The 14,206-nt window shown below is 42.4% G+C and overlaps 1 protein-coding gene across 6 annotated transcripts in view; it reads right to left on the reverse strand.

Annotated features, from left to right (window-relative positions):
* Positions 1–14,206, reverse strand: part of SVOPL (SVOP like) — a 68,595-nt gene that overhangs the window by 33,863 nt on the left and 20,526 nt on the right. For 4 of the 6 annotated variants that reach the window (XM_058531041.1, XM_058531026.1, XM_058531032.1 and 1 more), the window contains 4 exons: positions 12,560–12,684; positions 9,721–9,784; positions 6,930–7,055; positions 3,682–3,810 (listed from right to left, as the gene is read on the reverse strand). In XM_058531041.1, coding sequence (XP_058387024.1) covers positions 3,682–3,810; positions 6,930–7,055; positions 9,721–9,784; positions 12,560–12,684 — 444 coding nt within the window. The remainder of the gene's footprint in view (positions 1–3,681; positions 3,811–6,929; positions 7,056–9,720; positions 9,785–12,559; positions 12,685–14,206) is intronic. The other 2 variants (XM_058531042.1, XM_058531036.1) reach the window with 2 other exon arrangements.

Raw genomic sequence — 14,206 nt, forward strand, 5'->3', positions numbered from 1 at the left:
ACATTTTTTTTCTCTTTGCAACCAATTTCATTTTTTATACCATCGACAATCAAAATTTCATAGCCACTTAAAGATTATGTTCCAGTTTCTACAAAACTTAATAGCTTCCTTCATTTAATCATTGTTTCCTATCAACTAATTAGTCCTCCCACCATGCTTGGCTCAATAAGATGTAATTGTCAGTATCTTGGTAGGAAGGTAGAAGAGTGCTGATACTGCCTAATAGAACCTTCCTGACCTCTGAACCACAAGAGCTTATTTCCTAAATCCAGAAAATAAATTAGAATAACAGAATTATCCTTAATCCTTTGGAAGAGGCCTGGGTTGCTTGTTTTACAATTGGGTTTTGAGGCACATGTAATAATTAGGGGAAACACTCCACAGAGGGAAGTGAGAACACTTTTACCAAAATACAGTTGTGAGTGTGGGGGAGGTTTGGGATATTTAATCCTCATGATTTTTGCATTACTGTTGGGCACGTTCTATCTCACACTCAAAATGTCTAGCGGCAGGCCAGGTGGCAGTGGGATTACAGTGTTTTTGTCATCAGAGGTGTCCTGGGAAACCAATCAAGAATGCCCAGAGTAGCCCACCTCTCGCTGGTGCATAGGACGTGTAAGAACTGCACACTTGGACGTCACCTGTCCTGCTATGGCCACACGATCCTGAGAGAGTGAGATTTCGGTGGAGGAGGGCTGGGGAGAGCTGCTGCCTCTCTGAACCCATCTCAGAGACGGAGCAAGACCTGGGTCAACAACAGGCTCTCCCGGGGCCCACCCGTGGTGTAGCGGTTAAGTGCGTGTGCTCCGCTGCTGGCGGCCCAGCTTCGGATCCCAGGCGCACACCGAGGCACCGCTTGTCAAGCCATGCTGTGGTGGCGCCCCATATAAAGTGGAGGAAGATGGGCACGGATGTTAGACCAGGGCCAGTCTTCCTCAGCAAAAAAGAGGAGGATTGGCATGGATGTTAGCTCAGGGCAGATCTTCCTCACCAAAAAAAAAAAAAAAAAAAAAAATGTCTAATTTAGGGAAACTTAAGAACAATGTGAGGGGCCAGCCCTGTGGCTTATCGGTCAAGTGCACGCACTCCGCTGCTGGCGGCCCGGGTTCAGATCCCGGATACACACTGACGCACTGCTTCTCCGGCCATGCTGAGGCCGCGTCCCACGTACAGCAAGTAGAAGGATGTGAAACTATGATGTACAACTATCTACTGGGGCTTTGGGGGAAAATAAATAAATAAATAAAATTATTTAAAAAAAAAGAACAATGTGAAACTAAAATACAAGACAAAAATGATTTGGAAGATGAGACTGGGGCAGATCAGAATTAACAGGTTTAAGGTTCTTGAATTGTTCAGAAGGCAGATAAAGATGCCAAATAATATTAACTACCGTAAGTACACATTTTCAGTATTTAAGGGCTACCTCTATAATAAAAGAAATCAAGCGTATAAGTTTCAAGCCAGTAGAAGGAAATACAGGAGGAAACAAGCAAACTGAATCAATCTAATAGAAGGAGAAAGGAGAAAGAACACTGAAAAGGAAAGATATGATTAAGAGAAAATATAAAATAAAATGACAGGCACAAGTCCAAATACGTCAGTAATCACAATACATGCAAATGGATCAAACTCATTATTAAAAGACACAGAATATCAGATGAAACAGTGAAAACAATAAACATCAGCTATATATTTATAAGAAATACATTTAAAGCAAAGCAATACAGAAAGGTTAAACATAAAGGGCTAGAAAAAAGATATACCAGGAAAATATTAACCAAAGCCAGTTTTGATATGTTAGTATGAGAGCAAATAGAATCCAATGCCCAAAGCAATATAGGAATAAAGAAAAACGTCAAATAATAAGAAAAATCCACACACAGAATAAGTCAATCATATACTAGGATGCAACAAGATTCCTCAAAATATATGAATTAAACTGTCAGGCCTATAAGGAGAAATGAACAAAACCATCATCTTATTGAAAAACTGTTAAGCAGGCAAAATCTAGAACAAGTATCACATATTTATTTGGCACAATTAACAATATTTATACTCATTGAGAACACACATTCTTTTTAAGTACACATGGAACATTAATAAAAAGTCACTATACAGAGGACAAAAGAAAAGTCTCAGTAAATTCCAAATAATTGATAACATCCTCTGACCAAAATGCAACTAAATTAGAAACAAAGAATAAAAAAGATCATTAACAGATAACTCATTGGTTAAAGAGAAACTCATAAGAGCTACAAAATAGGAATAAAAATAAAATTACTCCGTAACAAAACTTGCTGAATGTAGCTAAATGGTCTATTAAAAATCAAAAAGGCTGAAAAGAAATGAGCTGAGTACTGAAGTCAAGAAGCTAGAAACTAGAAGAACATAAAACGCCAAGGAAGAAAACAAAATATAAAGAGTAGAAATTAATGAGACCACCAAAAAATCAATAAAGAGAACAACAACCAAAAATCAATCTTGTTCTTGAAGTTTAATAAAATAGACAAACCTCTACTAGGATAGACCAAGAAAAAAGAAAGAAGGCATAAATAAATAACTTTAAAAATGGAAAAGGGGACATACTCACATAGTAGATTTTTAAAACTCACAAGAGAACAGTAGGAACAATTTTATATCAATAAACTTGAGGGCCGGCCCCGTGGCTTAGCGGTTAGGTGCGCGTGCTCCGCTACTTGCGGCCCCGGTTCGGATCCCGGGGCGCACCGACGTACCGCTTCTCCAGCCATGCTGAGGCCGCATCCCACATACAGCAACTAGAAGGATGTGCAACTATGACATACAGCTATCTACTGGGGCTTTGGGGGAAAAATAAAATAAAACAAAATTAAAAAAAATTTTTTTTAATTAAAAAAAATAAAATAAACTTGAAAACCTAGATGAACTGGACAATTTTGTAAAATATATACATAACTGAAATTGACTTAATCAAAAGTATAAAAAGTAAGTAGACTCTAACCTTTACATAAATTTAAAGTAGTTTTAAAAACTCTTCTTTCTAACACCCTCTAATTATCCGCCCCCAAGCACTCACCTCAAAATAAATATTAGGCGTAAACTGCTTTATAGGCAAGTTTACCAAACATTCAAAGGGTTAATTCCTGTCATAGAAACTGTTGCCCAGATGGCAGGACAGGTGAGGAAGGCAGCGCTGGTGAAACTCTTCCAGGAGCCTGTGACTGACCTGCCTGCAGGCGGGTGAAGTGGGTGGTCTGGCTGGTGTGAGAAATGAATGCAGACTGACCTTGAGAGTCCTGGAATTTAAATGCCCAATTATATCTTAAAATTATTTTATAAGTTTGTTTTTGAAGTTTATAAGTTTGTTATGAAGTTTATAGGTTTGATATCAAAATAAGACAAACCCTGTATAAGAAAATAAGTTATAAAACAATCTCTCACCTATAAACTGTGATACTAAATCACGTAACTAGCTCTACAATGTAGGTGTTATTACTCCCATTTCATTGATGAGGAAAGTGAAAGTAGGTAACTTACCAAGACCACGTGGCTTGTGGTGTCCCGTCTGCTCTGCTCTTTTCTCTCCTTTCTCCAGGGGCGGGACTAGAGAGCTAAGGTCCCCTTCCCTCTAGCTTCTACAACTAAGGGGATTTCTGAGCGGCCCTATGGGGGGAGAAGATCTCTCAACTGGGAACTCACCAGGATAGGCTCCACTAGCTTCCCCTCCGGCATGACCGAGCGGTTTATCTTGGCGATGCGCTCCAGTGTGGCCAGTGCAGCCTGAGTGTTCCCGGTGGAGACATTGAAGCGAGCAGATTCAGGAATAAACTGGGCACAGATGACAAAGAACATCAGAGTTGCAGCTGCTGTGGACCCCAGGGGTACGGCAATGATTGCTCCATATCCTACACCGCCCCAGTTTCCCGAGAAGGGAAAGGATGTAGCAAGTTTAAAGGCACACAATATAGCAGGCATTCTCTTGCATTCAAAGTTGATTTGGAACAAAAAAGGTCACGTTCTCCTATCAGAGTCCCATCTTGGATGCCAGCGGGGTGATACTGAGCTTCGCACCAGTTCAACCCAACCTACTTGTTAATAAAATGAAATTCTTACATCCAGTTGGTGACAGCTGCTGCGCCAGGGCCCTGGTGCCTCTCCACTGCTCTGTCACCCCAGCCCCTCCCCAGGAACCCTGGGACCTCCTCATATGGCAACATCCTAAAGGGTGACCGCGGCAGGGGCCTCCAGCACCCACAAGGTGGAGGAATCAGTGCTAGTTGTCAAGGCCCTCAACCCACGGATTGTTGAATACTCTGAACACCACACTCGGAAAACAGTACAGGCCTCCACGGAAGCTGGGACCTTGAGAACTGACTTGGACTGTCCGCTGCCCCTTCTGCCTCACACCCAATCAGGGCTGGTTGGTTCTTCCTCAGGAAAGCATCTCCCCCAGCAGCACTCTGCTCCCCATTCCCACAGCCAGCGGGCTGTTGAGGTCCTCCTCATCTCCCACCGAGATTATTCCAACACTTTCTAACTGCTTTTCTGGCCTTTTCCATCTTCCCCCATGCCCAGGCTCCACACAGCCACGTGCCAGCTTCCCAGCACATAACCCCTTCCATACCTCCAGCGCCCCTGGGCTTCGAGGCCCTTCCTAATCTGGTCACAGGCCTGTCTTCCCAGCCTGCCTCCCACTGCGCCCCTCACTCCAGCCATTCCAGCCTACCTGCCGTCCACCAAACGGATTCTGCATTTTCACACCTTCACAACAGGGCTTGTGCATCAGTCCTGCCCAAAGGCCCTTTCCACACTCTCTGGCCATCCAAGGCAGTCTGTTCTATTCCACAAGGCCCAAATTCAACAGCGTAACCCCACTGGAATACATCACTCTCTCCTCAGAGCACCCACAGAACTTGAGCTATTCCAACACTTGTCCAAGTCGAGTTGGTACTGTTACTTTTTGCATTCCTGTCTATCTCTCGCTGATTGGCTAGAGCTCCTTAATGGGCAAAACCTGTGTCTTATGCATCTTTTTAGCCTTGGAACCTGGTGCTGAGCCTGGTATATACTCAACGTGAATGTGATGAATTAAACGACAAGATCGTGATTCCAAATAATAATTTTTTAAAAAGTGATAGCATAGCTCCATAGCTAACACACATTGAACACCGTTCATGTTCCAGGCCCTATATGAAGAGAGTTTTACATGTAATCTTGTTTAATCCTCGTGTGAAATGAGTTGACAACGGTGACTCCATTTTGTACCCTGGACTCGATCTTAAAAAAAACATGAAACTGTGCTGACCTTGCTGACTTGCCAAAAGGGAGTTATTCGCTGAGGAAGGACTTTCTGAAGGACTGTGCAAAAATATACTTTTTCTGGTAGCAACAAGATGTCCTTGAGTAAGCCAAGGAACTGTAACATAAATTTACCCTCCGTAACAAACAACTGGGGTGATTGTTCTAGGCTCTCTTTTTTGCTAATAAAAACTCCTGACTTTTACTCCTCAAGGTGACATACTTCTGGCTGCTGCCAGAAACTGTGTTCCCCGAATTTTAATTCTAAGACCCCAAATAAACGCTCTCCTTTTATTTTGCAATTGCTTCTTTTTCTAAGCTGATACTTGCAACAGCCCAACGAGATATACACTATTTGTTTGGCACAAAGATGTGGAATGACTTGCCCAGGATGGTGGAGCCAGGACTCTGGTCTAGGTGGTCTCATCCCAGAACTAATAGACCACATTGCCCCCCTGGAGGCAAACCCAGGCAAGATGGGACACTGGGCTAAAGCTACAAGGTGAGATTTAACTATTTGAAAGTAGAGTGATTCATTTAGATTTAAGAAAACATATCAATCGCCCAATTACAGATTCCAGGCGTCTAGGCTTGGAAACACCTCACACAGAACAGATCTTGGGGTTGTAGTTGATCCTAAGCCCAACAGCATCCAACTGTGGGGTGAAGCTGGCTAAGAAGCAATGCAGTCTTAGACTACATCAACAGAGGCGGATGGTCTGCCCACAGGAAGCAACAGGCCTGCTAAGCCACTAGTCCCAGAGCACCTGGGGGCCTGTGTGTGAGCCTGAGCAGCAATTCACTGCAGAGAAGACACTGACAAACTGAGTTCATCCAGAAGAAAATAGGGCTCTGGGACCAGGTGCTGTGAGAAAGAGTTGAAGGTAATGGTATTGTTTAATTTAGAGAAAGGAAGCCTTGGTTGGGCTCAATTCTTAAATATTTAGAGGGATATCATGTTGAAGATAGACAGAAGTACTAAGATCTGCAGGTAAATTCATAAAGAGGCAAGTTCCACTCAACATAAGAAAGAACTTCCTAAGAACTAGGGCTGCCTAGAGCTGGAACATGCTGTAGCGTCTATAAAGTAGTCATATGCCTGAAGCTAGGAGAATTCTGGCAGAGAGAAGGAATGCCTGCATTGGTTGAGGTTTGGAATAAATGACCACTAGGGACCTTTCTAAATTCTGAAATTCTTTGATTCCATAGGGTAGGTGACACACACAAAAAAAAACAGATCCAAGTTCCACTGAGCTGCCAACTCTGTCTTTGAACAATGAGCAGAATTCTACTGGAACCTAAGGAAGATAATGATTCTACACTTGAGCAGCTTATAGATTAGCAGGAGAGCAGGAAGACAAACCAGCAATGGCCTGAGATGGTCCACAGTGGCCTGAGAACATGTAAAAGACATGAGTACTAAAGGTTAGAGAGGGGTCAGCCCAAATAGGGTCAAGTTGTCAGATAAAACTTCCAGGAATAAATGATAACAAGGCAGGCTAAAGGAGGTGAGGGACACAAGCTGATTGAGACAGATTTTGGGATAAAGGAAAGAGATGGAGGTGATTAAGATATCTGTCGGGCAAAAAGGCTACTGGGATAGCTGGAAGGACGGCAAGAGGGATGAGCTTCCTCACGAGCTTCTTCACCTTGAAGACCATGATGAGGATGATGCCAGGAATGGAGGCAATGCGGATGAGCCAACGCCACCCAATGGTGGGGATGACCACAGAGGCCAGGCCAATGATAAGCAGCGAGCCAGCAAGCCAGAAAACCTAGGGAGAGTAATGGAAGATTAAAATTCTTCCTATCAAATGTGCTCAACATCTCTTCTCTCGGGAGCCACCCTGTCTAACATTTTAGCATTATACAAGGGTGAGATGGGAGAGAGTCTGATGGAGGAGTGGAAGGTTCAGGTTCTGCTCCTAGCACTACCTCTAGGACCTGGAGGAATTGGGAAAGTCACTTCAGTTCTCTGCGGCTCAGACTGCCTGTCTATAAGTGGGAGACTCAGCTAGACAGGGGCCAGCAATGTCACCAAAGTTTTAAAAATTTGGGACCCAAGACATTGACATTTTTTTCTTGAATAAACAACATATTCACTGGTTCATAATTCAAAAGGCACAAAGGAGAACACTAAAAATATTCTCCTCTTTTCGTAGTGCCCTGCCATCCAGTTTCTCTTCTCAGAAGGAACAAATATTATGTTTCTTGTGTAGCCTTCCAAAGCTATTCTAAACATATTCAAGCTAATAAAGATATATTTTGTTCTTCTCTTCTTTTATCATAAATGGCACATAGTATAAATACTGCTGTACACTTTGCTTTTTGTACTGAAAAATATATCTTGGAGATCATTATATATCAACAAATAACATGGCAGCCAACTATGGCCAGGCACCACGAGTTGGGAATTAGAACAATTCCAAGTGTTAGCCTGAACATTATTTCCCCATCAGAAGATGGAGAGTAAATGATAACTCCATTCCACCTTACAGAGACGGAGAGAAGATAATATAATAAAAGACCCTTTGGGGGATTAATTAAGAGGTGACTATTTCATCACCAAATAATTTTATTACAAAAAGACAAACAAGAGCCAGCCCTGATGGCCTAGTGGTTAAAGTTCAGCACGTTCCACTTCGGCAGCCCAGGCTCAATTCCTAGGCTCAGAACCACACCACTCGTCTGTCAGTAGCTGTGAGGAGGCAGTGGCTCACATAGAAGAACTAGAAGGACTTACAACTTCCATATACTACCATGCAACAGGGCTTTGGGGAAGAAAAAAAAGAAGAGGAAGATTGGCAACAGATGTTAGCTCAGGGCGAACCTTTCCCAGAGGAAAAAAAAAAAAAAAAAAAAGATTATTTCAGAAAGTGATAGGGGTTATGGGGAAAAAAAGCAGTAATGTGATGGCAAGTAACTTGAGTGATCAAGTTTGACGTTTCTGAAGAGGCAGCAAACAAGAAGACCAGTGACAAGACCATTGCAGTAGATCAGGTAACAGGCGACATGGCATTGAAAAGGATTTTAGTAGTGAAATGGCAAAAAAAAAAAATTTAATTGAGGGACTGCTCACATATTTTGGAGGTTAAGGTGACAGGGTTTGCTGATGGACACTGTGGTTGAGGGTCCATTAATAGAGGATGAATCAGTAGGGTTTGGTGATTGATAGAATGGGGGTGAAGGAGAGGGAGGGGTCCAGGATGGCTCTTGAGTTTGTGGCTCAGATGACTGAGGGGACAGTGTTTGTTATTAACTGAGAGTGGAAACATGGAAATAAGAGGTTTCAGAGGAAGATAAAGAGATTAGTCTACGCATGTTGTTTTTGAGAAGCCTGTAGGATATTCAAGTGACTAACAGGTAAGTGGCCATGGCTCTGAAGTTCAAGGAGACGCTCTTGATTGTAGATAAAGATTTTGGGGGTCATAGGCACATAGATAGTTAAAACCATTGGACTAAATTAGATGACCCAAGAAGACTTAGACAATAAGACTAGCAAGGAGAAAACATAACCAGGAAGTAGGCCATGGAATGAGTGGCAGGTGGAAGGGAAAATGTCCATAGATGAGTTTGAATAGGACTGTGCCCATTAAATAATAAGTGTGAAATCCAACCGCTAAGTATTAGAAATGTGTGCATCCATCTTAACAAAGACCGGAAGAAGAAATCTAAGAGGAATGTAGAGTTATTCTGTGTTTGTTAGATTCTTTCCAATTTTTTTGTTGCCTAAATTTAGTATTGGAAAAATTAAAAATAAATTTAAAAATATTCTCCTACTGCTTTATTTATTGCCAAATATACAATGCTTCAGTGGAAAGGGTTGTCTCTTTCATGGGCCCTCTGAAAGGTCAGGGCTTTTGGATAATGATGGCATCAAAGACGGTAGAGGGGCACCTAGATTGATGTTGCTTCTAAGGCAAAACCAAAATCAGTGACCAGCAGGGGTCTGAGGAGGGCTTGGGCACATCCCAACCTTCTCACCTGGATAAATGGCTCAGCTGTGGGAGGAGGCAATTACGGCACGTTCCCACAGGCACGGGCCGATTATAGACTTGCAGACACTAGTATCTCTGCAAGGGAGGTGGGACACCCTAAAAGGGAGAGTAGCTGTGTCCCTCCCCTGAAGACTCAATGGGGTGAAAGTTCATCTCATATGCATTCCTGGGCTTCTACTACTCCAGTGAAACCAGCCATGGCAATGTTTCCTGGTTATTGAGGAAGGGGTTACTGTGTTCCAAATGCTATTATTGGATGACAAAGTCCTGGCTCAGAAAACCTTGGAACTGGACCTCTGGTGTCAAGCACTCCCAACGCTCTTTCGTTGGTACTAAGCAATAGGCAGTGTGCTAATCAAACAACCAATGGGCAAGATGGAAAACCATGTACGTCATATCCTATAGGAACAGAAGACTGGGTAGAATTCCTATTTTACCTTACCTGAGACAAGGGGAGCATATAGCCTCGATATTTTGTAGGCAAAAATTCAGTCTTTATGATTAGCCTAAACAGCAAGGGGGGAAGACACAATAATTTCATTTTTACAAAACCAAATAACTTTTTTTTAACAATCATAATTTTTCTTGTCACAGAGGTAAAGAGTTAAAAAACATACACATTCATCATTCCGGTTCCTGCCAATATTTGGTCTTTGACCCTGGTTCCTGACACAGACCTCCTAAAACCCTTGGAATTTCCTGGGTGATAGGAGCATCTTTTGTTCTAATGAGGTGACTCTTCTTTTTTTTTTTGGTGAGGAAGATCTGACCTGAGCTAACATTTGATGCCAATCCTCCTCTTTTTTTTTTTTTTTTTTTTTGGCTGAGGAAGGTTGGCCCTGAGCTAACATCCATGCCCATCTTCCTCCACTTTATATAGGACGCCACCACAGCATGGCTTTGACAAGCAGTGCATCGGTGCGTGCCCGGGATCCGAACCTGGAAACCCCGGGCCACTGAAGTGGAGCACGCACACTTAACTGCTTGTGCCACCGGGCCAGCCCCATAATGAGGTGACTCTTGGTGGGCTTCTAGATGGGGGCTGGTCACTAGAAAGATCAAGTCGTGATTAGAAGCTTGGAACTTTCAGCCCTATTCCCCCATCCTCCAGAGGGAGGAGACAGCCAGGAAAATGAGTTAATAATCAATCATGCCTACGTGGTGAAGCCTCCATAAAAATCCCTAACATAGAAGGTTCAGAGAGCTTCCAGGTCGGTGAATGCATCTATGTGCCAGGAGGGTGGTGCACCCCAACTCCACAGGGACAGAAGCTCCTGTGCTTGGGACCCTTCTGGACCTCACCCTATGTATCTCTTCATCTGGATATTCATTTGTTTCCTGTCAAGTACCCTTTGTAATAAATAATCCTTTTGCAATAGTAAGTAAACTGTTTCCCTGGGTTCTGTCAGTCACTCTAGCAGATTCTCAAACCCAAGGAGGGATTCCTGGGAACTTCCAATTTGTAGCCAAGTCAGACTGAAGTTGTGGGTAACCTGAGGACCTGATACTTGTGAGTGGTGTCCGAAGTGAGGGACGGTCTTGTGGGAATTGTCCCTTAACCTGTGAGATCTGCACTAACTCTGGTTAGGGTCAGAACTGAATTGAATTGTAGGCCATCCAGGTGGTTTCAGAAAATTGGTTGGTGTGGGGAAAAACCCACACATCTGGTGTCGAAAGTGAAGTATTATTTATTTATTGTTTTTGTGAGGAAGATCAGCCCTAAGCTAACATCTGTTGCCAATCCTCCTCGTTTTTGCTGAGGAAGATTGGCCCTGGGCTAACATCCGTGTCCATCTGCCTCCACTTTATGTGGGACGCGACCACAGCATGGCCTGACAAGCGGTGTGTCAGTGCGCGCCCAGGATTCCAACCTGCGAACCCTGGGCCACGGAAGCGGAGCGCGCACCCTACCGCTGTGCCACCAGGCCGGCCCCAGAAGTGAAGTCTTATTAAAAAAAAAGAAGTGAAGTATTGTCAGAAGTAGTGAGTGTGAGTGTGTAAAGGAAAACAGAAGAGAGTTTTTCCTAGATAATCATATATCAAAATATAATTAATAAAATGAAATATAAATACAGCTAATATCCACGTAAGAGAACAATAAGAAGTAAACTTACAACTACTCTTTTGTTCCCATTTTTATTCCCAAAGTTACTGAAAGTCACAGTAATCTCTTCCCGAAGTTATCTCTTACCATTTAAGAGATATTAGCTTTATCTCTTTTGCCAAGAGAAGTGTTGGCAAAATCTTTTGCTAAGCCTGATTCCCTTTTCTAAAACATACTTGGGAAATTAAAATACACCCAAGAGAAGGTAGTTTCCCCAACTAATGACAGTCAAAGCACAGGTTTCTAATTAAGTACACATTAATTTTGTGAATAGAAGAATAAATGGAATCCTATCCCATCAGTGTTCTAATTGCTCTTCTCTGTTGCAGTTATTAACCAGAATTTGGGGGGTTTACCATATTTGTTGGGCTGTCTGAGGGATGTTTTAAAATTCTATCTAACTTCTATTCCTCTATGGCTCCAAAGCTCAGAGTGATGTTTAACCTATGCCCCAGGGAAGAACGATGCTTTCCCTGACACATTAAGACAATAATTAGGTGCTTTGACATCTCCTAGTACATTCTAAGGGTAACTTGCTCCAAGGCGCCCAGGAGAGAATAGCTTGAGGGGCCTTGTTCATGTAAGGGAGGCTCCCAAGTTGCTGAGCATTTAGCATAACAACGTTCCCACCCATGCACAATAGCACAGTGCACACCCATCCCAGGGCAGAAGACTAGCAGTAGCACGTCTCTTTCAGCACGTCTCACCCTGCTTTGCAAATTCACTTTGACACAGTCTTAAATTACAGGTCGATGGCACTTTACAATGGTTATTCGTAAATGTTAAAGATGCTTATGGCCAAACTAAATTCTCAAGAAATTAATAGATGGTGTTTGGGTTGATATTTTTGTTACCTACCTAATACGGCACTTTTTATTCCCATTTAGTCTAACAAAATATTATTCATCTAAAAAATAATGATCAGCCTCAGGAACAAAAAAGTTCACAGATGCTCAATCTAGCAGTCTGCTAGTCTCACCATCAAACATCATCTTGATGAATAAATATATTTCTTCTAGAGGAATAAGCAGCCATCGCTTAAAAAAAAAAAAAAAGCTCAAAAATAATTAGCGCAAGTGAAGTCTATTGATGCTATGAGTCCATTAAGCACAGTGTGCCTGTGAGCATCAGTGGGTGTGCACATCTCTCTCAAGGGTCCTCTAGGGGAAGACTTTACCCTTGTGCATGGCCAGACACACCACAGCCCACCATTGTCCGCAGGAAGACGAACCAGATGTACGAGGGAGAGAAAGAGGTCAGCAAGGAGAAGTAGGCTCCCCACAGGAATGAGATGAGCAAAATCTGAAGCAAGAAAAGGAGACACATTAATGGCACCTGCCTCGATGGAAGAGAAAATCTAACTTCTGAAGGTGACTTTTAATTTCCATCCAGATATTTGCTTCTCTGAGGAGCTAATCTATGGTGAGCTCACTGATCCCACACAATCATCAGACAATACAGTCCATGCCTTTCTATTGTCTGAAAGCCCAGACATTCTGCATTTAGACCATTCTTCAAAACTGCCCAGCTGCCCACCCTCACAGGTGGTAGGAAACTGAACTTGTAAATCAGACTGTGAAAACTTGAGCTCCCCGTTCACAGGGATGTCAGGAACATAGCAAAGCATTGTGTTGGAATGAGTACAAGTAGAAAATTTAATATTTTTCACTAATTATAAGATAATATAAGTTCATAGTAGAAAATATGGAAGAAAAAACATCAATAAAAATATTTAAATCACCCTTGATTCTCCAACCCACGGAAAATACCGTTAACACAGTTTTATCCTATTTTCCCTGTTTGTAAGGGAAAACATGTTTTTAATGGCTGCAAAAGATTCTGGTGGAAAGACACACGTAATGTGATGCATCAACCTTTCCCCGATCGTTGAATGCTGAGGTTGTTTCACATTTTCTCTCTATCAAAATTAGCTGTGACAATGACTATGCATAAATCTTTGTTGTTATCTGATGATCTAAACATGCTAGATTTCTGGAAGGCAAATTATCAGGTGAAGAGAATGGATATTCTCAAAGTTCTTGATTCATACTGCCAAACTGATGATCAGAAAAATTATACCAATAGTATATGAGGGTGTCTGTACACTTGCAGGGCTCTTTAAGACAAAGAATAATTCCTTATAGATTTGATGTTTGATATGGATTCGATAAGGAAAAAATTATATCTTGCTGTGTAATTTTGTTACTGCCCAAGGGGAGGCGTCATCTGCCCACCATAAGACATGCCAATAGTCAAGAGGCAAGGTGGTAGCAGAGAAAGGACTTTTTATTACAGCTTGCTAGCAAGAGGGAAGATGGCTGACTACTGTCCGAAAAAAAACATCTTACAGAACAAAGACTACAGGCCAGTTATATAGGTGGCTGGTCTCCTGGTGGGGGAGGCATCTGGTCTCCAGGTGGGGGCATCTGTCTGATCTCCAGGTGGAGGCAGACATCTGGTCTTAGTTCCTGATAGTCTTTTGTTTTACTGGATATGCATCAGAGACCAGTGCAACGCCCTATACCCTGATCTTTCGGTTGTCATAGATGATGGCTATCAGCATAAAAACTCTCTGCCTGGGGGCCATCACACTCCTAAGGAACTCAAAAGAACAAAGTTAACGACTTATTGCAGCTGGGAGAAGCCATAAAATCCATAGAGCATGTCTGAGCTAGTTAATCAGAGGTCATTCAAAGGTACCATATTGTTTCTTTTCTACAGTATGGCTTCCCTCATGTCAACCTTGTGTTGAGCTGCTATCAATTCTGCTTTTGGTTGATTGTTTTTCAAGGTTTCTTGACTATTTTATTTCTTCTTTTGTAAA

The sequence above is a fragment of the Diceros bicornis genome, chromosome 3 (assembly GCF_020826845.1).
Source record: "Diceros bicornis minor isolate mBicDic1 chromosome 3, mDicBic1.mat.cur, whole genome shotgun sequence".
Taxonomy (NCBI): Eukaryota; Metazoa; Chordata; class Mammalia; order Perissodactyla; family Rhinocerotidae; genus Diceros; species Diceros bicornis.